At 46.4% G+C, this 22,854-nt stretch overlaps 2 protein-coding genes and 1 long non-coding RNA gene across 5 annotated transcripts in view; 1 reads left to right on the top strand and 2 right to left on the bottom strand.

Annotated features, from left to right (window-relative positions):
- The first annotated feature begins 335 nt into the window (after window positions 1–335).
- TYMS (thymidylate synthetase) lies at window positions 336–10,287 on the top strand. Its single transcript, XM_043558419.1, has 7 exons — window positions 336–691; window positions 2,443–2,516; window positions 5,069–5,243; window positions 6,876–6,977; window positions 7,786–7,961; window positions 8,353–8,424; window positions 9,688–10,287. Exons 1-7 carry the CDS (start codon window positions 472–474, stop codon window positions 9,823–9,825), a joined length of 957 nt encoding a protein of 318 aa, XP_043414354.1. The 5' UTR covers window positions 336–471; the 3' UTR covers window positions 9,826–10,287.
- On the bottom strand, window positions 3,973–6,882 carry LOC122470614. The gene is made up of 2 exons (XR_006293954.1): window positions 6,757–6,882; window positions 3,973–4,392 (listed from the first exon to the last, which is right to left on the bottom strand). It is a non-coding gene; the product is annotated as an uncharacterized LOC122470614 (long non-coding RNA).
- An 810-nt stretch (window positions 10,288–11,097) lies between the features above and the next one.
- ENOSF1 (enolase superfamily member 1) overlaps window positions 11,098–22,854 on the bottom strand; it is a 29,942-nt gene continuing 18,185 nt past the window's right edge. For 2 of the 3 annotated variants that reach the window (XM_043558416.1, XM_043558418.1), the window contains 7 exons: window positions 21,251–21,338; window positions 19,415–19,549; window positions 16,104–16,145; window positions 14,698–14,827; window positions 14,354–14,453; window positions 11,795–11,876; window positions 11,098–11,213 (listed from right to left, as the gene is read on the bottom strand). In XM_043558416.1, the coding sequence (XP_043414351.1) occupies window positions 11,112–11,213; window positions 11,795–11,876; window positions 14,354–14,453; window positions 14,698–14,827; window positions 16,104–16,145; window positions 19,415–19,549; window positions 21,251–21,338 (679 nt within the window). In that variant the 3' untranslated portion in view covers window positions 11,098–11,111. Of the gene's footprint in view, window positions 11,214–11,794; window positions 14,055–14,295; window positions 14,454–14,697; window positions 14,828–16,103; window positions 16,146–19,414; window positions 19,550–21,250; window positions 21,339–22,854 lie in introns of those variants that run through there. The other variant, XM_043558417.1, reaches the window with a different exon arrangement.

Below are 22,854 nucleotides of genomic sequence, written 5' to 3'. Positions count from 1 at the left end.
CAGTTCAGAGCCTGGAGCCTGCTTCCGATTCTGTGTCTCCTTCTCTCTGCACCTCCCCTGCTCGTGCTCAGTCTCTCTCTGACTCTCAAAAACTAAATAAATGTTAATTTAAATTTTTTTTTAAATAAAAATAAATGGCGCGGTGAACGCGAAACTTTCTAACCAGAGTGGCCTTTTTCAGCCAATGCACCAAGATACAGGACTTAGGTTGTTAGCATTTAAAGGCGCTAAACACCACAGCTTCAGGTTTCTGGCACGTTTCCCAGAGCGCGCGCTCTGGGCAACTTGTGGCTCGGCGCGCCCTTGGGACGCCGGGAGCCCTAGGGCCTGCCAACGTCACGAAGCAGGAAGGGGCGGAGTCACCTCAGCGGCGGCGGGAAAAAAAGCGCGCAGAACGGTCTGGACCTACTAGCCAGTCGCTCGCTGCTCGCCGCCGTCCGCGTCTTAGGCCCCGCAGCCTGCGCCCGCGCCATGCCCGCTCCCGGCTCCGAGCTGCAGCGCCCGCCGGCACAGCCCGCCGAGCAGAAGCGGGGCGCCGAACCGCAGCCGCAGCCGCAGCCGCCACCCCACGGGGAGCTGCAGTACCTGGGGCAGGTGGAGCACATCCTGCGCTGCGGGTTCCAGAAGGATGACCGCACCGGCACCGGCACGTTGTCGGTGTTCGGCATGCAGGCGCGCTACAGCCTGAGAGGTGACCGCTGCGCGCGCCGGGCGAGTGGGCGTGCGCACGGGTGGGCTCCGAGCGGCCTCTGGAGGAGCGCCCGGGAGAGGCTGGGTCCCGCCACCAGCTTTTAGTCCTAACCTCGATCCTGTGAGCTCCTTAACCCCTGTGCTTTGCGGACGCCAAAACTGAGGTTCGGGTTAGAGAAATGATTTGCGTAAAGTCACGCGGACAGGAGTGACAGAATTGGGAGATAAAACCACGTCCTTTGGCGCCAAGGCCTGCGCATCCCGGTCACGCTTTCTGCCCCAGAGCGGACACGGGCTGGTAGTGCTGACCTCATACCAGAAAATGGGAGAGGATTTGCCTGGGCTTGACCACGGACTTGGCTTAGAGGTTGCCCTTTTTGACTCCTCCTTTCTACCCTCCCCGCCCCCACCCCCTGTGTTGGCCCTTTGGTTTTGCAGTTTTAAAAAATTGGAGCGAAGGAATATGGGCGGGTCAAAGGCGGCCGGAGGAGAGAGTGAATACAGAAGCTGGGCGGGAACTTGTGGTTCCTGACCATTTTTCCGGTCTGGTCCTAACGAACCAGCTTTCCTCTTAAACGTTGAAACAGGAAAGCGAAGAGTTCGAGTAGAAGTTCTTATTCCTGTTTTCCTTCAAAACAGGATGGCCCCTGGGGAGTGTCTCTTGGGGGTTGTTAGAGTCAGGCTTTCAGGGGACAAAGGGGTGGGGTGGGGGTGGGCACAAGACAGGTATCCTTGACACGGGTATGGAGATGGTTTTAAGTAGGGAGACCTACTATTAGTGAAGCACTGTGGTGGGCAGGGGAGGACCCACACTTAACCCCACACCCATTTTAGAGACTGGAAAATACCCAGGCTGCAGTGGCAGAGGAATCCACCCTCCTGCCGCTCCGCACAGTGGCCTCCAGTGACCCAAAGACCTAGCTTTTACTCCAGCCCTTCTGCAAGTTCCTTCAGCTTCCTCCTATACTTAAAATGGAGGAAATCGTGCTCAGTAGGCAGTACTGATAAAAGTACTTGAAAAAAAATCTGTGCTTTTTACATGTATAGCAACTATACAATTGATAAGGTGAACTGAATAGGTACCAAATTTAGAGATAAGCTTTTATATTTTGATCTGTTGCTTGATGCAAGCTTGTATATTCCCTTCTGGTGCCTATAAAATGGTGATCTTAAGGATGCTTCAAACAAGGTTTTGTCATGCATATCAAGTGTTTAAACAGTTATTATTTTTGGTACACTTAAATAATAGAGGTTAATTTGCTTTGCAGATAATTAATAACTATTCTTTAGCTTTGGCCAGTGTGATATCTACTGTCTCCTGGACCTGAGTAAGTTTTCCCTGGCAGGATAATCACGGAGTAGCCCTGGGAGCCTTCAGCCTTTGTCCTAGGGCACATTTTGTGTGTTGTCTTCACACTTCTCTGAAGGATTCACACTAGCTGGCAAGTGGATGTAGTTCTTTCCCTGTCCACATGGGCATCCTGCCTGGCCAGTGTTCCATCTCAGTGTGGAATTCCTGTGGTGGTCAAAGGATTCAGGAGGGCAGTCTCCTCTGAATTGGGTCACTGACTTCGCTGTATCCTGTGAGCTCCACCCTGGTCTGGGGTACCCACGTGACTAGAGTCAAAGTTTCCTGCTTGCTCCTGTGGTCACTCAAAGGCCTGTGTCCTGGGGCAGTTTTCCTCTACAGAGAAAGTTGGATGGTGTCTTCTTTTTTCCCATCTTGAAATTATCTGGCAAACTGTTTTTCAGATGAATTTCCTCTACTGACAACCAAGCGTGTATTCTGGAAGGGTGTTTTGGAGGAGTTGCTGTGGTTTATCAAGGTAAAGAAGCTGCTGCTATTGGGAATCAACAGTCTGTTCTCAACCCAGCACCAGCGAGATCCTTTAAAAAGTCAAATCATGTCATTCTTCACCTATAGCCCTTAGTGGCTCCCATTTCACACAGTAAGAGCCAGGGGCCCCTGTCCCAGCTCTGGCTTCAGCTGGCTTGCTGCTCACTCTGCTCCACCCACCTGGCCTCTTTACTAAACTTTGAGCACATCAGAACATTGCCACCTAGGGCTCTGGAACTTGCCAGTCCTGTTCCCTGGAGCCTTCCCCTACATGCAGCATGACTCACTCCCTCACCTCCTTCAAGTCTCTGCTCAGTGGGCCTTCCCTAACCTTCCCATCTAAGACTGATTATCCCCCTCTCCCTCCCCAACATACACACACCCTCCTCCTACCCTCCTTTGTTTTTTCTGCAGAGAAACATCATCAGCTGATGTATGATGTGTGTTCTCCCCTTTCCCCCCTGGAAGGGGGAAAGTAGACAACAAATGAACAAGTAAAATGTATTAGAAGCTCCATGAGGGCAGAGAATTTGTTTTTTCCTGTTCACTTTTTATCCCCTGGGCCTAGAACATAGCCTGCCATATAGTAGATACTCAACATAGATTGATCACTGAATATGGATCCCAACCATGTTCTCATATTTGTATAAACTAGAATAATCTCTTGAGTAACAAGCTATACCTCTTCTGAAGAGCCAGGTAGGTACCTTGGGTAAGGGCTAAGGTGCTGTGATGATGGACAGCTTCCTCTTGCTCTGTCTCCTGGTCCAGGCTGGTAATATTCTGGCCAGTGCTGGTTAGAGGGTGCCTGAGGAGATGGGCTCAGTTCTGGGCTGTGTAGAAACCGGGATCCCTTCTACAGAGCACTCTGTGTGGCTTGTATGATCTTGGGCCAAACCAAACTCAAGACTTCCTACTGCATTTTAGAAAGGGTTTAGAATTCAATCCAGTCTTCCTTAGTTCCATGTTCTTTTTTTTAATTTTAAAAATTTTTTTTTAACATTTATTTATTTTTGAGAGACAGAGCACAAGCAGGGAAAGGGCAGACACACACACACATACACACAGAATCCAAAGCAGGCTCCAGGCTCTGAGCTGTCAGCACAGAGCCCGATGCGGGGCTCGAACCCACGAATTGTGAGATCATGACCTCTGAGCCGAGGTCAGATGCTTAATCGACTGAGCCACCCAGGGGCCCCTGCTTAGTTCTATATTCTCGAGGCATTTTCTTCCATGTTGTCTTCTCTCAGCTGACAGTGAGTGTCTAGTTCCAGGCACGTCATCAGAAATCTCAGAAGATGACATTTATAAACCATCTAGTGCCCAGTCGGAATGGATATAAAAGGGAGACATTTGAAGTAATATGGGAAAGATAGAAAAATGACGTCTTGGAGGTGGAAAAAGTATAAACAAAAACAGAAGGGAGGAAACGAGATGCTCAGAAATAAATGCAGTCACTTGTTTTAATTTAGCTTGAATTCAGGATTCTAAGAACCCTTTACCAGGAACGTGTCAGGCTCCCCTCTGATAGAGTTGCTCCCTGAGTGACTGGATGAAACACAGGAGTCAGAATGAACCTGCACTGCTGCTGGCATCCGTGGGCAGGATGGAGAGACGGGGCCTGTGCTGAAGTTAGGATCTGTGGTGCACTGAGCACTTTGTGTCCTCTACCCTCACACTACTGTGTGTGGGGAATACTGAGCTCTTCTGTGGATGGAGATAGCAAGGCCAGGGGGTCAGGGAGCTGTCAGAGAAGGGTCGTGAAGGGCAGGCACAGAGCCCCGGTGTGTGTGTGTGGCACCACAGCCTTGTTTGTCCCCATTACAGCATGTCCTACCCAGAGGCCGTTGAGATCTGTCTGTGACCTGGAGGCACAATCAGGACATAGGTTAAGATGATATGGGCCACATCTGATGAGATTAAATATAAGAAATAAACATGGGCTCGTACTTGGGAAAAAACAAAACACCACCTTAACTGCATATATAGGTTGGGGTAAACATAACTCGACAGTGGCACATATAATGTGGATGATAGATTTGCAAGAAAAGCTGATACCGATTACACCAATTAGTGAAATAGCCTATGTACCAACCAGGTCTAAGATACACTGAACAGACTGCAGGTGAGGCATTAAGTGCATTTTGGGGGATTACACTTAGACACACATTTTGTTAAAAAGCACAAGACTGTTAGGCGAGGTGGGAATAATGAAAGGATTTGGAGGTGTTTAATCTAGAACATTTAGTTGAGAAGAACAGGAGAAAAGATTTGAAAGGGTAATAATTCCAAGAATCACCTGTCCTGGAAGTGATACCAGAAAACTGCCCTAGAGGCCCTCAAAAAGTCAGCTGGGACTGGCCTTTAAAGATGGGATGTCCAGCTGTGCAGGACGTGTGAGTGCCTGTCCCTGGTGTGTTAGCATGGGCCAGAGGCCTAATTGGTGGGAAGCTCTTGGGCTATCAACTCCTTATGGCTCAGTTCACTTGGATGCCTTCTCTGTTCACTTGGATGCCTTCTCTGTTGTCCTGTCTCTTCCAGGGATCTACAAACGCTAAGGAACTGTCATCCAAGGGAGTGAAAATCTGGGATGCCAATGGGTCCCGAAACTTCTTGGACAGCCTAGGATTCTCCAACAGAGAAGAAGGGGATTTAGGCCCAGTTTATGGCTTTCAGTGGAGGCATTTTGGGGCAGAATACAAAGATAAGGATTCAGGTGAGAAAACAGAGCAAAGCCTTAATTTCCTGAGCATCTGGTATAGCATGAGTTTGCTCCATTGTTTCTAGTGAAGTTGGGGTTGTAAGAAGCCAGTCTGAGGAGCTGATATATATAGAACTTTGACCTTGTGAGAGGCTATTTCAGATTCAGGTAGATCACACTCTTGGTTGTTAGTTTTTATTGGGTGCTTGGTACTTTCTGTAGCTTGTTTCGCTAGCAGATAGTTGGTCTGCTGGTTGGTCAGTTGGTTGCTGTGTTGGGGAATAAGGTAGGAGTTCATTTGGGGGACAAAAAGAACAAGGATCGCCTTGTGGTGGCTTGATCTCCCTTTTTGATACTGAGCCACCCCGCACCCTTTAGGTGGAGCTTATGTAATAGCAGTTGTTGGGTTACCCTCTTCTCCCTGCCCTCCTGGGGTGGACAAGAAGATGAAACATCTTACTTCTGGATGGTGACCTTCCTCAGTCATTTGGTGGCACCACCTGCCCCAGTCCTTTGACCCTTCCTGTCCTGCTTGTCCATAGGCCAGGCATTGCAAAAGCAAATGCCTACCTCCTCAGGTGCGTGTGTGTGTGTGTACACATACATAGGAAGTAATAGTTTGCTAGCTGGACAGAAACCACTGACAGCACCTGTAGATTTACGTAAGTACCACAACCAAAATCTAGAACTGTGCCATCATGGTGCATCTTTTTTTTTTTTTAATCTTTTATTTATTTTTGAGAGAGAGTATGTGAGCAGGGGAAGGAACAGAGAGAGGGGGACACAGAATCCAAAGCAGGCTCCAGGCTCTGAGCTGTCAGCACAGAGTCCAATGTGGGGCTCGAGCCCACTAACCGTGAGATCATAACCTGAGCCAGAGTCAGATGCTCAACCAACGGAGCCACCTAGGCGCCCCTTTTTAATCTTTGTTATTACTTTTTCTGAAGCTGTGATTGTGACAGAACTTTCTTCTCTCCAAAATTAAGAGCTGCTAGACCAGAACCTAGTCTAACACCAATAAGTGGAAGTTTAACCAGAGTGAATATAAAGCTCCACATTCCTCAGACTTCTCAGCTTCCAGTTCCATTTCAGGAAGAAGGCAAGGAATTAAAGTCCAGAGACCAGAAATGGGAGAAAAGTACAAGGTGGTGTAATAGTTAAAGAGGTTTCCTGATGTTTATGGATCAGCAGGGGTTTGGCTGCTAAATTTTAATTTTAGATGTAAATAATGCTAGATCACAGAGGGGAATCCACCCACAGTCTTGTGTTAGTCTGTTCCACAGCAGTAAAGTGTGACAAGAATGGTTGATGGGTATAGAGACAGTCCGTGGGACCACTGGAAGAAACCGATTGCTGGGATTGGAGAAGGTTAGGAAGGGGAGGGGTTGCACCATGACAGACCGAATATTTAAAAAAGACTCATAGAAAAGAAAATAGACTTTGTTATGGCTCCAGAGAATAGACCTAGGAGCCCTGAACTCAACATCACCCCACGAGAGCTGAGCAATTTGTAGAGTGGATTAGATACCTTGTAGTGTGGCCACAGGGGGGCTGTGGTAGGACAGTGGTGGATGGCCTCTAAGGTCATCTCATAAGATCCTGTGATTGATATGTGGACATGTCTTCTCTTTTTTGACGATTCTACAGATTATTCAGGTCAAGGAGTAGATCAACTGCAAAAGGTGATTGACACAATCAAAACCAACCCCAATGACAGAAGAATCATCCTGTGTGGTTGGAATCCAAAAGGTTGGAAGCATCCCAATTATTGTCTTGTGTCCTAACTGTAACAGCCCAAAGGGAAGCCATGTAGCTTTGCATGGAGGCTACCGAGAGGAGGCTGGATCCTGGGAACCACCACCCTCAGCTGCATGGCTGATATGACCCTGGGCAGGTCACACTTGGCCCCATTTTCACCTTCAGATGATGGGGTTGGATGCAGATGATTTTAATGTGTGTATTTATACTTATTCTTACTCCAAAGAGGGCTTTAAATTACTTATAAAAATACACCAAGGATTTTAACAGTTTAAATTGGGGCAGATGAAGTTTCATGTCCCTGCCACCTGGCTGTTAACATTTTAACAGTTATATTATAAAATTAAACTGACCAAGATGTAATAAATATTACCCAGAGTCAGATATTTGCTTTTATAATAGAGACTTTGAATATAGGAGGGTGTGCCTGAGATGCACACCTGTGGTCCTTGTAAATGAATGAATTCCTCCTGTACTTGTAGTTTGGTGCCATGAAGGTAGCACAAGTAATTTCTGCTTGGATCAAAGAGTGTTGCTTCAGTTGTAAATGGACATCTGCAGAAGTCTTCTGTTGATGGATGGGTCACCGTAGGCGTTGTCCCATCCTCAGGATTGGAATGGTCTGCTCTTGACATAGGGGGAGGTGTGGGTCATGGGGGGTGGGGTCACTGGCCCAGTGGCTTTTTCTCATGATCTCCCCCATGTGAGTTGTCTTCTGTTTCTCTCCTGTTTTACTCTGTGTATAGCTGCATTCTTTAAAACCACCAACTCCTCATTTTCCTTTGTGCTGGCTCCTCAGATCTTCCTCTGATGGCCCTGCCTCCGTGCCATGCTCTTTGCCAGTTCTACGTGGTGAACGGTGAACTGTCCTGCCAGCTGTACCAGAGGTCAGGAGACATGGGCCTGGGTGTACCCTTCAACATCGCCAGCTACTCCCTGCTCACCTACATGATCGCACACATCACAGGCCTGAAGGTGAGCTGCTCTCTGGAACGAATGATTGCTATCAGCCTAAAGCACTGAGCTCTTAGATTCTTCAACGTGGAAAAATTAATTGCAGAGTATTCAGTGTCTGATTACTTTTAAAATGTGCTCTAGGTAATTAAGAAATGAACTTGCTCACCTTGCAGCTTCCCATGGAGCTTTCCTGTCTTTGTGGTCTGTATACACAAGCAGGTTTATATAGTTTATAATATAAGACAACTCTTATGAATACCACCTTTTCTCAAAAGCTACACTGGTGAAATTCTTTTCTAAAAAGCCTGGGAATGTCTGCATAGTCTACGTAATGTGCTTTCAAATGATGTGTTTTAAAGGAATTGAAACTAAAAACATTTACCATTTTGCTTGCTCCTGTGCGATTTAGCCAGGTGACTTCATACATACTTTGGGAGATGCGCATATTTACCTGAATCACATTGAACCGCTAAAAATGCAGGTAAGAATGATACCGGTCATGCTTTGGAGTTTGGTAACCTCTCTTGATAAAAGGCTGCCTTCTAGAACATCCCTCATATAACAGCCCTTCTGCTCTGTGCTGTGGCAGATAAGATGGCCTGTTCCAACTACAGGGCTTCAGCTTAGGGATGGTGGTGGGCAGGGACAAGGAGGACACATTTTAGCACCCACAGACACTTAACAGTGCTGGGAGGTACTAGATAGCAGGACCAGAGAGGGAGAGCCCATATTTGGACCAGTGGGTTTGGGACCTTCCCAGAGGTAGCATTTAAATGCAGATGTTTTCCTGTCATATGAAATACCATACTTAGGTATTAACTTTCAAAAGTCTGTTCAAATCCTGAGTTATAGCAGCCAACAAATGATTTTAAATGGCAATTAAAAAATGAGTGTCTAGGGGTACCCGGGTGGCTTGGTTGGCTGAGCATCTGACTCTTGATTTCGGCTCAGGTTGTAATCTCATGGTCATGGGATTGAGCCCTGAGTGGGGCTCTGCGCGGGGCATGGAGCCTGCTAGGGATTCTTCCTCCCTCTCTCTGCCCCTCTCCTGCATCCACACATGCTCTAAGAAAATAAAATTAAATAAGTCTAATGCTTAATGATCCCCAAGAAAAAAAATTTTGAACCGAAACCCTTTTAGCCCCTTCCAGGTGAGATCCAGGTTTTGAAAATTCCTCCTTTGAGGGAGTTTAGCTGCTTTTGTTTAGAGGGTAACTTCAGGGTTTACCCAGTTGCCTCTCTGGCTGTCTGCTCCAGTCTGGACAGAATAACGTGAGGTTGTAACCCGTATGCCTGCCCTCAGTGCCACCATCTGTTCATGCCAGGAACACCAGCTTGCATCCCTTTCTGTTGTCAGATGTCACATCTTACATTGCCCTCACTGCAAAGGACAGTTGGGATAGGGATTTGGGGACTCATACTCCCATACTGAGCACTGTAACTTCTGAGTAGTTACGGATTTGAAAGTAAAAGATTGCATCCTGTCCTTAATAAATTTACCAAGAACAGCCAATTATGAGATGAGCCACAAGGCTCCACCTGATGTGATTCCACATAATATCCTTCAGTCCCCACTTGTGGGAGAGGATCAGTTGTATTCCAGTAGTGTTGCATAAGCAGGGACAGGTGTCCATACTATTACAGTCCTATGAAATATTTTGTTGATAAAATACTGTGTACTTGTCTCAGAATTAAAGCAGCTTGCACCGATAATGGCAAAATAACGATTTCCTATTATTTTTAGCTACAGCGAGAACCAAGGCCTTTCCCAAAGCTCAGAATCCTTCGAAAAGTTGAGACAATTGATGACTTCAAGGCTGAAGACTTTCAGATTGAGGGGTACAATCCTCACCCCACTATTAAAATGGAAATGGCTGTTTAAAATGCTTTTAAGGGAGATACCGGAAAGATACTGATTCTTGAGGGATTAGACTGAATGCCCGGATGAAAGGTGTTTCACCCTAAAGAAAGAAAGAACTAGGTCAGAAGTCTATTGGTGACCGGCAGTTACACTTGATTAGCTTTTGAGAATGTTGCCACTGGCCAACAGTTCTCTTACTAACAAATGACCTTGAGTTTGGTTAACTCCCTGGGGATGTGTGAAACTGCCAAGATTAGGGATAAAGTAAGGAGAGTAAAAATTTATATGCCCTTAAAATGTGTACCTGCACTTCAATCCCACATTTTTATGAAGCTCAGTGCATTTCAATTACATGAAAACTATTCCCCCAGATTTCAGCAAGCTGAGTAACACCAGCATGCATGATAATGTACAGTTGTAGTTATGAACATTTAAAGTTACTTGCTTTATATATTGCTATAATAAAGGAGTGTTGTGCATTCATCTGGTGTTTTGTTTTTTAATTTTTTTTATTCTGTATTGCCATTCTGCTCACTGCTTGCCTAAAATAGATTTAACTGAACCCTCCTAAATAAACATATGCTGTATTCTCGTTTGGATCCTGCTTAGAGGGTTAGTATATTTTAGAAATGCTGACTAGACTATTTTGCCCTGTTTTTCTGCAGTTCATCTAATTCTGGCTGCATTTTATCATTAGCATTTAATGACCATTTAGGATAAAGGTTTACTTAAGGGTTATGGAAAAATAATACATGAAATGCCATTTTTATGCTCATTACTGCTGCCATAGTTTCAGTATCATGTGAATCCTCTACTGATAGATTTAGACTGAGCAAGAATAGAAATGCTAAACCACTCCGGGGCTTATCTGTGAAATCCTTTTACCTTTGTTACACACCAGTTACCTTTGTGACACACACATGGCACTGCAGGACTATTTTTTTACCCTGCTAATTTCTGACAGATGTTAGATAGAATAAGGCATTGTTCCAACAATTAAATAACCTGCTTATTCTCAAAGTGCAGTTTAATGTCTAGGTACCAGCACTTGATAGAAATTTTGTAAGAACATCTTTCTGGATTTTGAGTTAAATCTAAATTTAAGGATTAATAAGGAGAATATGTGTTTATTTGCTAAAAGAATCAAGTAATAATGATGACTGAGCTGATTCCTGAGGTTAACAGGACTTTCAGCTGAATTTGTTTTGATTGCTAGGGTGATTTCCCCCCCCTGTTTTTGTAAAACCATACCCAAAAAGTTTTAAGCCTTTTCACTTGAAAAAGGAAAGAGTATTGGGGCTGAACATTTAATTATTTTGAGCAGCAAGAAGTTTCTTCCAGACTTCACCATCTGGATATTGGTGTTTCTTTACAGATTCCTCCTTCATTTCTGTTGAATAACCAGCATCCTATCAAAGACAAAAAATAGAGTAGTGTTAATAACCACCCAGAACAAAACTCACTTATGTATTTCTGCTGCCTGTAGAGATGCTGTTTTCAGATTGTTTGAAATGAGGAACACACTACTGGCTGCTTCTTAGGATTAAACTAACCACACTTCCTTTGACAATTCAATCTCTTGTTGCTGAAAACGAACCCCAATGTCTTGGACATGGTGAAGATTAATGGTCCAGATAACACAACCACAGTCTCAACGTTTCAGTTCACTAACCTCCAGGTGGTGCCATGTTTGTTTTTTGTTCTTTTGGTTGGTTTGTTTTTGCACAAGAAATGCATTTTAAGGTCTCAGCTGGTGTCGGGAAGAAAGGCCTGCATTAGAGAAGCCTTGTCGGAGCAGTTTCACCCTCAACTCCTGACCTTTGGGCCTTGGGAATTTGATATTGCTAACTAAGGAGCCATTTGTAATTTTTAGATACTGAAAATAAACTCTAAGGAGACAGAGCTTTGTGCTCCAGGGTCTAACCCACTAGAACAAGTCTACCAGGGGCTGGCAGTGCTTCCTCAGGGAGGCCTCTCTGGCCGAGCTCACCTTAGGAGGCATGTAGGAAGCCTTCTTGATTGTCACTGGATACCTGAAATGTTCATGCAGGTGGTCGACATATTCGCACATCCTAGGAGGAAGGAATCAGATTGGGGCAATAATGCCTTGCATTAGATCATTTATGTGGTACTAACTGTCCAAGCAAAGGGGTGAGTACCACTAAAGAAAGGGTGGACTTGATCTGGCACAGGTTTCTATGCAAATCTTTCAACCTCTGCCTCAGGTCCTTCCCATCTGCAAAATAAAGTAATATGAGGGCTTGAAGTCTCCTCATGTGGGTACCAAAAGTCTCTTGTAACTACGGATGGTCCCTGACTTAGGATGGTCTGACTTAAGATTTTTTGACTTCATGATGGTGCAAAAACCATATGTGTTCAGGAGAACTGTATTTCAAATTTTGAGTTTGGATCTTTTCCTGCTTTCGTGATGTGTGACACGATCCTCTCTCATGATGCTGGGCTGTGGCACAGCAGACCCCAGTCAGCCACGCCATCATGAGGGTCAACAACCAGTATACTGACAACCGTTTGTACCCATACAACCTCTCTAACACTTTCAGCACAGTATTCAATAAACTGCATGAGCTATTCAACACTTCATTACAATACAGGATTTGTGTCAGATGATTTTGTCCAACTTTAGGCTGATACAGGTGTTCTGAGCATGTTCAAGGTAAACTAGCCTAATCTATGATGTTCAGTAGGTTAGGTGTATTAAATGCATTTTTAAATGTATTTTTAATGTTAATATTTATCAATAATTGATAACAATCTATTACTATATATTAGTAATCAATATGTTATGCTGGGTTTGTCAGAATGTTAAGCCATCTTCAGCCAAGAAATATCTGTAAAGGTTTTATTACTCCCATCAGTTTAGACTCTATAAGTATCTGGGATTATTTGGGTGCCTTTAGCCAAAAGTTAGATGAATAGACTAAAATCACCAAATGAGATCCCATCCAGCTACACACGATTTAGAAGAAGAGCACAGGTTTTACTACCAGACTGGTCTGTGTTCAGATTTGAGGTCAGCTACCTTCTAGTTTTGTGACTTGGGGCAAGTAACCTAACTCTGCCACCTTGCTTTAGCCACAGGTTAATGAACAGCCATGACAGGCAGCCCGTGTGCCCGGTGCTGGGAATTCACAAAGGACCTGGTGAGACAGGGCCTCATGGTTTCAGTGGACACAGAGACTAAGTTACCGACTAGAATATGCACTATGTGTAATCTACAAAGAACAGGCTACAGATGAAGAACCAGCCCCATGGGAGAGGATGTTCTGGCCTTGAAGGATGAGCAGGGAACGGGTGTTCCACACAGTCGTAAAGCAGGGATGCTGAGCTGCGCCTGCGCCTTGCGGCTGGCTGCTCTGCATGCACAGCAGCATCCCGGCAGCGAGGTGTGCTTCAGGAGGGTGGCACCAGGCACTTCTGCCCACTCCTGGGTGGTCGCAGCGCACTGTTCTCGGGGCTCGCCCTCCTCCTCTCGGCCCTCCAGATTGGCAGGACCTTTCAAGGTTGACCTCCCCTTGGTCCCACCCTCAGAACAGAAATGAGAGGGGCAAAAGCAGAATAGCCCAGGAATGTTCACTTCTTATCGAACAAAATATTTCAGACATAAAAGGCAGCATCTGTCTACTCACCACCTGACTTGAGACAGGTACTATATCACTGAAGCCCAGTCTAAACCCTCACGGATCCCATTTCTCTCTCATGGTCCTGCATTTGGTGTTTACCATTCCCATGCACGTTTTCTATGCTTCTGCCATATAAAGATCACCTCTAGTGATCTTTCGGCGATTCCACATTTAATTCCAAGAGGAAAGAAATGCATAGTAAAGCCGTATGTGTGCAGATGATCAGAAGACTGTCTTAAAGTTCACCTGGGATGTGTTGAGAAACAAGATGGAACCAGATGCAGCCAGATTACAGAAGACTACAGCGTTGAGACCAGGAGATTGTACAGAAGCAGAGAATACACACACGATGAAAGCAAGGCTTTAAAAAGGAAGGGGTTCTGGTTTCCACCAGGTTGCAACCCCCACCCACCCACCCATCACATACTTAGAAAACAAAGGCAGCTACCAAAACCCCACCCCCATGAAAGAAAAAGAGCTCTGTCCACTGCTGGGGCTCCAGTTTAATGGCTGCATGTGAAGAAGAGGAAGCAAAACCAACTTGGCCTTTGAGTTATAGGATGTGGCAATGGACAGAGTTCTTAGCGCCTCTGGTCGCCAGAGCAGAATTTTTAAAAAAAAATTTTTTTTTTTTCAACGTTTATTTATTTTTGGGACAGAGAGAGACAGAGCATGAACGGGGGAGGGGCAGAGAGAGAGGGAGACACAGAATCAGAAACAGGCTCCAGGCTCTGAGCCATCAGCCCAGAGCCTGACGCGGGGTTCGAACTCCCGGACCGAAAGATCGTGACCTGGCCGAAGTCGGACGCTTAACTGACTGCGCCACCCAGGCGCCCCGCCAGAGCAGAATTTTAAAAGGTCTGGCCTGGACCGAGGGACACTTCTGAAGCTAACTCCACGTTACTGACCTGTTTTTAAGGCTTGCAGAAACTGATATGAAGTCAAATATAATCAGGTGCTGTACCAATTCACAGAGGCCAACTCCACCAGCATGGGGGCAAACAGGAACTACAATAAAGACAGATTTCTACTTAATGCCAGGTAGGGTGGGGGTGGGGATGAAAGAGAACCTCCAGGTTTTCTCATTGCCCACAGGTGATTATGTCATTCATTAGTATACAGGGATGAAACTCCAGGATAAAAATCGTCAAAGAGCCCTTGATTAAACCGAAAAGAGTCCCTACAGAGGGCCCCACGGGTGTGTGGTGGGCAGGAAATGGAGGTTTGGTGCGCAGCTCCAGGGTGCCCTTACTTTCAAACTTTTTGGCCATCAGCAACACTGAGAGGTTTTCATTGACACTTCCCAGCCTGCAGCTGTCAATCTGGAGAAACTGCAGGGCTTTCGCTTGGAGAAGCTGCTTAAATATGACTCTATTGTGGCACTGGAAATAGAATTAAAATAAAACCAACAGAATGGGGCACCTGGGTGGCTCAGTCGTTGAGCGTCCGACTTCAGCTCAGGTCATGATCTTGCGGTTCGTGAGTTTGAGCCCCACATCAGGCTCACTGTGGTCAGCCTGTCAGCGCACAGCCTGTTTCGGACCCTCTGTCCCCTTTCTCTGCCCCTCCACTGCTTGCACTCCCTCCAAAATAAATAAACATTAAAAAAAAAAAAAAAAACGTTTAAAATAAAACTAATTAGAAGAGTCAGCTTTGGCCATTAGGGTATCTACACCTGGCAATGCGCCAATTCCAAGTCACTCCTCAGCGGCCTCTGGAAGCTTGGACTGTATCTAGTCTTTGTTTTCACCTGCGTGAAGCAAGCCCTGATAATACAAGCCGGGGACCTCGCTGCTCACTGCTATATAAATCCGTTAGTGGAATGGTCACACCACGGTCATGCTAAAGTCACATCAGCTTGACATCTATTAAGGAAATGCTGTCATAGTGACTGGCAAGTGGGAAGTGAAGCAAACATCAGGATGAAATATGGTGATGACGATGAGCAGGTGGTTTGGACGACAAAAAACACAGCTAAACAGCATTGCTCCTTTTGCTGGGAAAACTGAGAATCTGTTCCTTCACACTGCTCTGCTCGTGGGTGGACTGCCGCAGGTTTTGGCAGGCATTTGTGCTTCGTTTTATAAGCACAAAGAGTGAACGCTATAATGTTTACTCCGTTTGGAAGCTGGCTTTCTTAAAACCATACAGTGCATCTTATGCCCTTGCATGAGCAGCTTTAAATTGCTGCCTTGTGAATTTTGATTAGATACTTTGAAGAAGATAAATGGCCTTAGTCATATAAATTGTGGGAAAAGAGACAAACTTTTGACTGTATCTGACTCCAGGTTCTACTGATGTGCTGTAAAATATCCCCATTTCTGAAATTAAAACTCCCCAACTCGGGGGCACCTGGGTGGCTCAGTTGATTAAGTGTCTGACTCTTGATTTCGGCTCAGGTCATGATCTCATGGTCGTGGGATCCAGCCCCACATCAGGCTCTGTGCTGAGCATGGAGCCTGGTTGGGTTCCTCTCTCTCTGTCTCTCTCTCTCTGCCCCTCCCCGACTCATGTTCGCTCCAAGTAAACAAGCATTAAAAAAAAAAAAAGAAAAAGAAAGCTTCCAAACTCAAAATAACACAGGTGATGTAACCTAATGTATGCCAGTGTCCTCAGTGGCTGGCCAGTGTGTACTGTCCCCAAGGAGATGTCATTTACCTGCTCTCCTGTGGCGACACCAATTCCTAGTGGGACCAATGCCTGTAAAATATAAGGCAACTTGATGTTATTTTCCCAAACCTTTAAACTGAAACTCCCAATGTTTAAAAATATTTACAGTTGTTTAACTACTTAGAGCTGAAGAAGGAAACGTCCCTGCTGTGGAGCCATGTGAAGTTTAAGGAATGGCAGAAGGTGGTCAAGGGGATGATGTATGCACACAAGAGCGGCTGTGTGTGCCTACAGAGGATACAGTCAGCACTAGTTCATATGCTGCCGTTAGTTCCCTTCCCGGCTACAGTTCTGCAGATTCTCCCAACCCCCCTCTTCTGTAGTTGTTCTAGAGCCCTCTCCCTTCAAGCTCAGCAAGCAGTCTTAGATCCACTTTACAGGTCAGGGTAAGCTCATTCCTAACCTGGTGAAATGCTCACTTGGCAAGTGCTGGAGTCTTCTTAGACTCAGACTGCTCTCTCAGTCCTACTGCCTGAAGCTACCTCACTTCCCTCCACTTGGGCTCCAGGCTGCTCTCCCCTTCCCCCACCGGGATTGCGAGGCCATAGGTACTCTCCTCAGGTATCAGTGGCACCAATAGCTAACATTGAGCTCTTACTAGCGTGGTGTGCTCTCAACTGTGTGGTGCTGCATGAAACCGTGACTGAAATGACTGCTCATCACAGCCCACTGGGACAGGAATCATCATCACCCCCATTTCACAGAGGCAAAACAGGTTCAGGGCTAGCAACTGTTCCCAGATGACAAAGCTAGAAAGGGGTAGAGCCCAGGCTTGAACTCCAGGCCCACTCCAGAGCCAGGGCAGACATCTGAACCACTAGATAGAACCACTCCCCTACAGAAAAGCCCTAGGGGCACCTGGGTAGCTCAAGCGGTTGAGTGTCCAACTCTTGGTTTCGGCTCAGGTCATGATCCCAGGGTTGTGGGATTGAACCCCGCATTCGACTCCATGCTGACTATAGGGCCTGCTTGAGATTCTCTCTCCACTGCTTGCATTCTCTCTCTCTCTCTCTCTAATAAATAGATAACGTTTAATTTAGGAGCCAGGTATCGCCAATCCTGCTAGCTGTCCCGCCTCTAATGGGATATGTGGACATGGATGATTCATGGAAAACCAGAAGCCTCGGCCTCCTTGTCTCCAGGTCAAAAGTTAGAGCAGATGGTCGCTGAGGCACCTTCTAGCTTCCTTGTTTATGCTTTCAGGAACTTCTAATTTAAATGTTCTCGGTTATCTCAAAACAAAAACAAAAACAAAAAAAAGAGTGGGGAAAAGTAGTAGAGGAGGGGGGGAAGTCATTCACTCTACCATTTTAAAGAATATGTTTCTGACACTAAATAGGTACCAATGTTTATTTCTTCCTTTTAATCATTTCCTGAACCTGCTCTATTCTAGCTGCCCTCTCCCTTCACCACCTGGCCTCCTAGGTTACTGGGAAAGCCTCCTAGCTCTACTCTCTGCCTCCATTTTCTTTCTGTCTGTTCCACACCTGCCCTGTACCCTGTGTCTCAATCCATCCTACATGTTTTTTCCCAGTGAAATCTTCTTTAATCCTATTCTCTCCTTCAAGACACTATGGTGGCTCACTGTGTTGGGCCACATCTTCTGCACAGACGGACCTGCTGTCTGGCCCCATGGACCCATCTTCCCCACAGCCCCTGTGCTGGGGATCTCCAGGGCCTGCTGTTTCTGTGGCTTCCCCCGGCCTTGGTCTGTCTGCGCCCACTTCATGGGAGGCCTCCTGAGTGGATGGCCTTCCCTATGTAAACAAGACCTCAGATGGCTGAAACCCAGAAGAGCTTCTGAGGAGACCCTCCAGGTGGGCAGCGGTGCAAGTCCCTGTGTAGGCAAGTGGGCAGCACTAGGGCATGGCTACCCCCATAAGAACCCTGAGGCAAACGTCTTGTTTCTTGAACCATGGCCTGTCACTAGATTCTCATTTCAGAATGACTCCTCAGAAGCTTTCAGTTCTGTTTAAATCAACATGGTCACCCCACGACTGCTGCTCACGTCTCCCCCACCTGCAGTACAGCTTTCCTCTTGTCTTACCTCCACAAGGCCACTCCACCATCCCAGCCCACGCCTGTCTCTCCCTTCAGTGACCTTCTTTCTACTGTCCTCAGTGCTCAGGGCCCCACCCAGCATGCCCCCATGTCTTACCCTCTTCTCTCCAGCTAGGCTGTGAAGTGGGGAGAGTGGGAGGGCATCCCTCAAACACAGGCTTCTGTGGAGTGTCCCACATAAGAAGCTCATATGTTCAGAGAAATGGAGCAGAATGGCTCCAGTAGGACCTATGACTTCATGTAGGACACACTGAGGTATCTTTCCCAGAACTTGGAACTGACTGTCCTCACAGTGACAATTTTCAGATTAGGGGAGAGTATAGCAATGCAAAGTCACACCAGGGGAAAAAATCTCCCAGGCAGGCAGGAATGGACTGTAAAGCAAGCGAACCTACAAACCCGATGTTGGGGAGGAAGGGTTATCAGAGGAAAACGTAAAAGGGGAGTAGGGGTGAGTGCTGGCCGGGGCTGGGCAGGCAGGCACTGCCAGGGGAGGGGTGAGGCTTAAGACTCAACATGCCTGGTGCCAGGAGCAGGCACATCCATGCACTGTGGGGAGATGCGCGGGGCCACACTGGACTGACACTGTCTCATATTTAAATCGCACCACCAGTTCCTGTCCTGATTTTTCACTCACTCAACAACCTCTGGTTTAATGTGGCTCCTTGTGGAGCTTGCTCTGGTCAGAGGATACAAAACTCTAGTGCTCCCAGAAGTTGGGAGTTCTCCTTATAAATTAACTACCTGGCATTCTGGCTTTATATATATCCGTGCTGGACACCTGCCTAAAGGGAGACACACCCTGAGAGAAAGGATGTTCTCAGATGCTCTGACATATCAGGGTGTCCCTAAACCCAAGAGGAAGGGAAGCCGGGTGGATCGGTGCAGGAAGTGTGTTGGTGTGAGGGCTCCAGGTAGCCTTCTCCTGGGCAGGCCTGACCTAGGCATTAGCTAAGTAAACCTTGTATTTTGAGTCCACCAGAGGAATCTGCACTTTTGTTTCGTTCTGGGGGAGTAAAATATTTTAGTATCAGTCAGATTTCTATATTTACAAAGTCTGGAGCCGTGCCTATTAACCTTTGGTTTGTTGGCAGCCTTTCAACTTTTAGCAATGTACTGTCTCTAAAATATGTAAAAATGTAAAAGGGAAGAAGCAACGGGATTTGGGGATCTGTCAGACCAAACCCACAAACAAAAATACATGGCAGTAGTGACAGAGGCAGGAGCGGCTTTTCTACCTTGGAAATGGTGGCATGTCCCAGAATGTCATCAGGGGAGGTGGGTTCTTCAATCCACAGTGGCTTGAACTCAGCCAGCTTTGACATCCACTCTATTGCCTCAGGTACATCCCAGCGCTGGTTGGCATCCATCATCTGTAGAGAGAGAGAGAGAGAGAAAGAGAGAGAGAGAGAGAGAGAGAGAGAGAGAGAGAGAGAGATCTTTCACCATGAGGTCTGCCTGGTACTGACTTGTGACAGGACTGCAGCTCTGAGGAAGGAAATGCTGTCACTCAGTGCCACCAACTGCTGAGCAAGACTTCCAGAGGGAGCCTGACATCTCCTCTGTGTAGGATCAGTATGCAGCCGTTACAAAAGGAGCCAAAGAACAGCCACCAAGACAGGCACTGTAGTTCTAGATGCGTCTTCTAGAGGAAATGCAACTCACAGAGCCACTGTAGTGTCTGGAAGTGTCCTGGGCTAGGCTCAGGAGAAGTGCTTGCTGGCCCTGGAGCTCTGGCCCGATCTGCATTTAGGGCTTGGAAGTACACCTGTCTTGCAGTATTCATTGTTCTGGAAACTACTTTATCACATTCTGAGTCATTCATCGTCAATTCTAAATTTGTTCACTAGTCATTTATTGACTATTGCCAACTATAAGTCTGGCAGAATAATAAATAACCCAAACTCTACCATTTATGAAGCACCTACTCAACTGGGTATTTTATGACGCAGTTCATATTAACTCAGTTTACAGAAAAGAAAACTGACATGCAGAGAAGTTAAGGAACTTGCCAAGAACAATTAGCCACGTAAATAGCTAGTTCAGATCCAGGCCTCTTTAACTCCCAGGCCCTGGCTCTCTGCATGTGGAGATCCTGCCTGGAAGTCAGGTGCTGGGTGTGCAGAGACTAAGACAGGGCCTCCCCAACCCTGACATTATCACGCTTTGAGAAGACAGACACGGAGGTGGGTATCTCTAGTAGAAAGTGCTGAGTGGTAAGAGTTTCCACAGGGGGCACTATGAAAACCAGATGACAGGACACCTAGAATCAATTGTACCACAAATTACTTGGAGAAGGATGGCCCCTTAAAAGTAGCATTAACTCATGTATAAATAGTGATACTTCTTATCCTAGGTCAAGGACCCAATTCCTATTTTAGTTAACTTAGGAAACATGCCTCCCAAACTCCACAAAAACATCTTGTGACTTTATAAAAATATTTTACATGTAATAAGAAATCTCTTATAAAAATAGTCAGGAATGACTGATCCTTACATTTATCTCAGCAAAGTCTGGCATCTCTTCAACATTGGCTCCCTGAGACTGGCCGCCTGATGGACCAGGCGGGACGTATTTTTTCAGAGGAGTCAAAGAATGGCCCACTGGGGCTCCAAGGGGAGACCTGCTTGCTCAGGCGCTTCTGTGCCAGCAAGCAGGAATAATCCCTAAGCCTGATCTTATGCAAACAGTTCTGCAGAACAGACGTTTTAAACTATCAGCTCACACAAATCTGTACTTCCTCTCTCACTCAGCTTTAAAATTCCCAGTGTTCTTTGGGGCACCTGGGTGGCTCAGTTGCGTAAGCATCTGACTTTGGGTCAGGTCAGCATCTCATGGTTCAAGTTCCTCCCACATCTGGCTCTGTACTGATGGTGTGGAGCCTGCTTGGGATTCTCCCTCTCTCCCTCTTTCTCTGCCCCTTCAGCATGCTCTCTCTGTTTCAAAATAAATAAACTCTAAAAAATAAAATAAAATTCCCAACATTCCTTAATCCTTGCTTGAAATGAGTTGCATTTTGGCCCAAGACACAGGCTTCACGCAAGGCTTCTCAATGGTAGGGGAGGACATTTACCAACGTCTTCTCGGGTCCAATCATGTTTCTGATGAGTCGGCACCTACGGATGTCATCCTGCAGATCAGCACCCACTTTTACCTTAAACCTGTAAAATAAATGCGGTTTGGTAGTTTGGACGTGTCCTGACGTGACAAAGACACATGGATTTTCTGCAGAAGCAGCCGCCTCTGTCAATAATTCACAGGTCATATCTTCTAGTAACCTTTTGCCCTTTTCTGGGCAGTCCCAGACAAGCCACTTGAAAATAATCTGGCAAATGTATCAGGGCAATAAGGCTAAACCACCCGTTGACCCAAAGTCTAAGAACTAGGAGAGCAGTCAGATATTTAATAACACTGAGTTTTTGCTGTGCCATGACAAGGAATTAAGAACAAAAGCCAGAATTGGAATTAAAGAGAAGTGCCTGTCACATCCTGAACGTAAAGAGTATGATTGATAGGGGTGCCTGGGTGGCTCAGTCGGTTAAGCATCTGGCTTTGGCTTAGGTCATGATCTCAGTTTGCGGGTTCGAGCCCTGCATCCAGCTCTGTGCTGACAGCTCAGAGCCTGGAGCCTGCCTCAGATTCTGTGTTTCCCTCTCTCTCTGCCTCTACCCTGCTTGCACGTGCTCTCTCAAAAATAAACATTAAAAAAAATTAAAAAAAAAAAGAGTATGACTGATAAAATACCTCCAGCTGTGCAGAGGTTTATACGAGGGCTTCATCCTGAATCAATGCAGTGAAAGGTCAGCCCTCCCTAGGTATGCAGAAAGAGAGAAGGTGCCGGCACTTCCTGAGCGCCTGCTATGACTCCCATTGTGCTGATCCTTTTCAGATACCGCAACTTTGAGGAGAATCATGAGTTAATATTATTCCCATTTTATAGAGAAAGAAAATAAGGTTCAGACAGTTTGGGCCATTTTCCCATTATCACACAGCAAGTACCTGTAGGGGATGAGGGGAAAAGGCAAGAGGCTGATTCCAAATCCATCACATCCCAAGCCTCTTTCCAATGCTTCATGCTGCCTCGTTCAAATTCTCACTTCCCGACCCTTCATTTAGCTCTGGAGTTTACAAGAATTCAGTGCCTTCCAAACTTTAGCATGCACACAAGTCACCCTTTGACATGGGATCTTGTTAAAATGCAGATTCCTGAGCAGCCGGTCTGGGAAGAGGCTGGACTGCCATTTCTGACAAGCTCTCAGGAAATGCTGATGCTCCTGCTCCAGACTACACTGGCAGCAGCAGGGGGCCTGTGGCCAGACTGAGAGTCATGCAGGGAGCCCAGGGACCTATTACAGAATGTGCCACTGTACGCTAAACTGGTAGACGCATGGTGACCACATCACGAGATGATGGTCCCTCTATGTCCTGCATTGTGTTAGGTTTTGGGACCACTGACAGCCACACTGTATCCAGAGGAAAACCCTAGGATGCCCAGGGTTCCATATCTGCTCAGCAGAGACAAGCAGAGAAGTGCCAACAGTTGGTCTGGAGAGAAGCAGCCTGGGAAGGAGAAGGTCCACCACTCCAGGGGAAGAGGAGACGCTTGGAGACTCTGCAGAGAACTGGAACCAGTAGCTGGAAGTTACATGGAAGGGAAGGACTCGATACATTTTGGGA

The sequence above is a fragment of the Prionailurus bengalensis genome, chromosome D3 (genome assembly GCF_016509475.1).
Source record: "Prionailurus bengalensis isolate Pbe53 chromosome D3, Fcat_Pben_1.1_paternal_pri, whole genome shotgun sequence".
Classification (NCBI taxonomy): domain Eukaryota; kingdom Metazoa; phylum Chordata; class Mammalia; order Carnivora; family Felidae; genus Prionailurus; species Prionailurus bengalensis.
The sequence above is the reverse complement of the archived record's forward strand: the minus strand, read 5'-3'. Positions and strand labels throughout refer to the sequence as shown.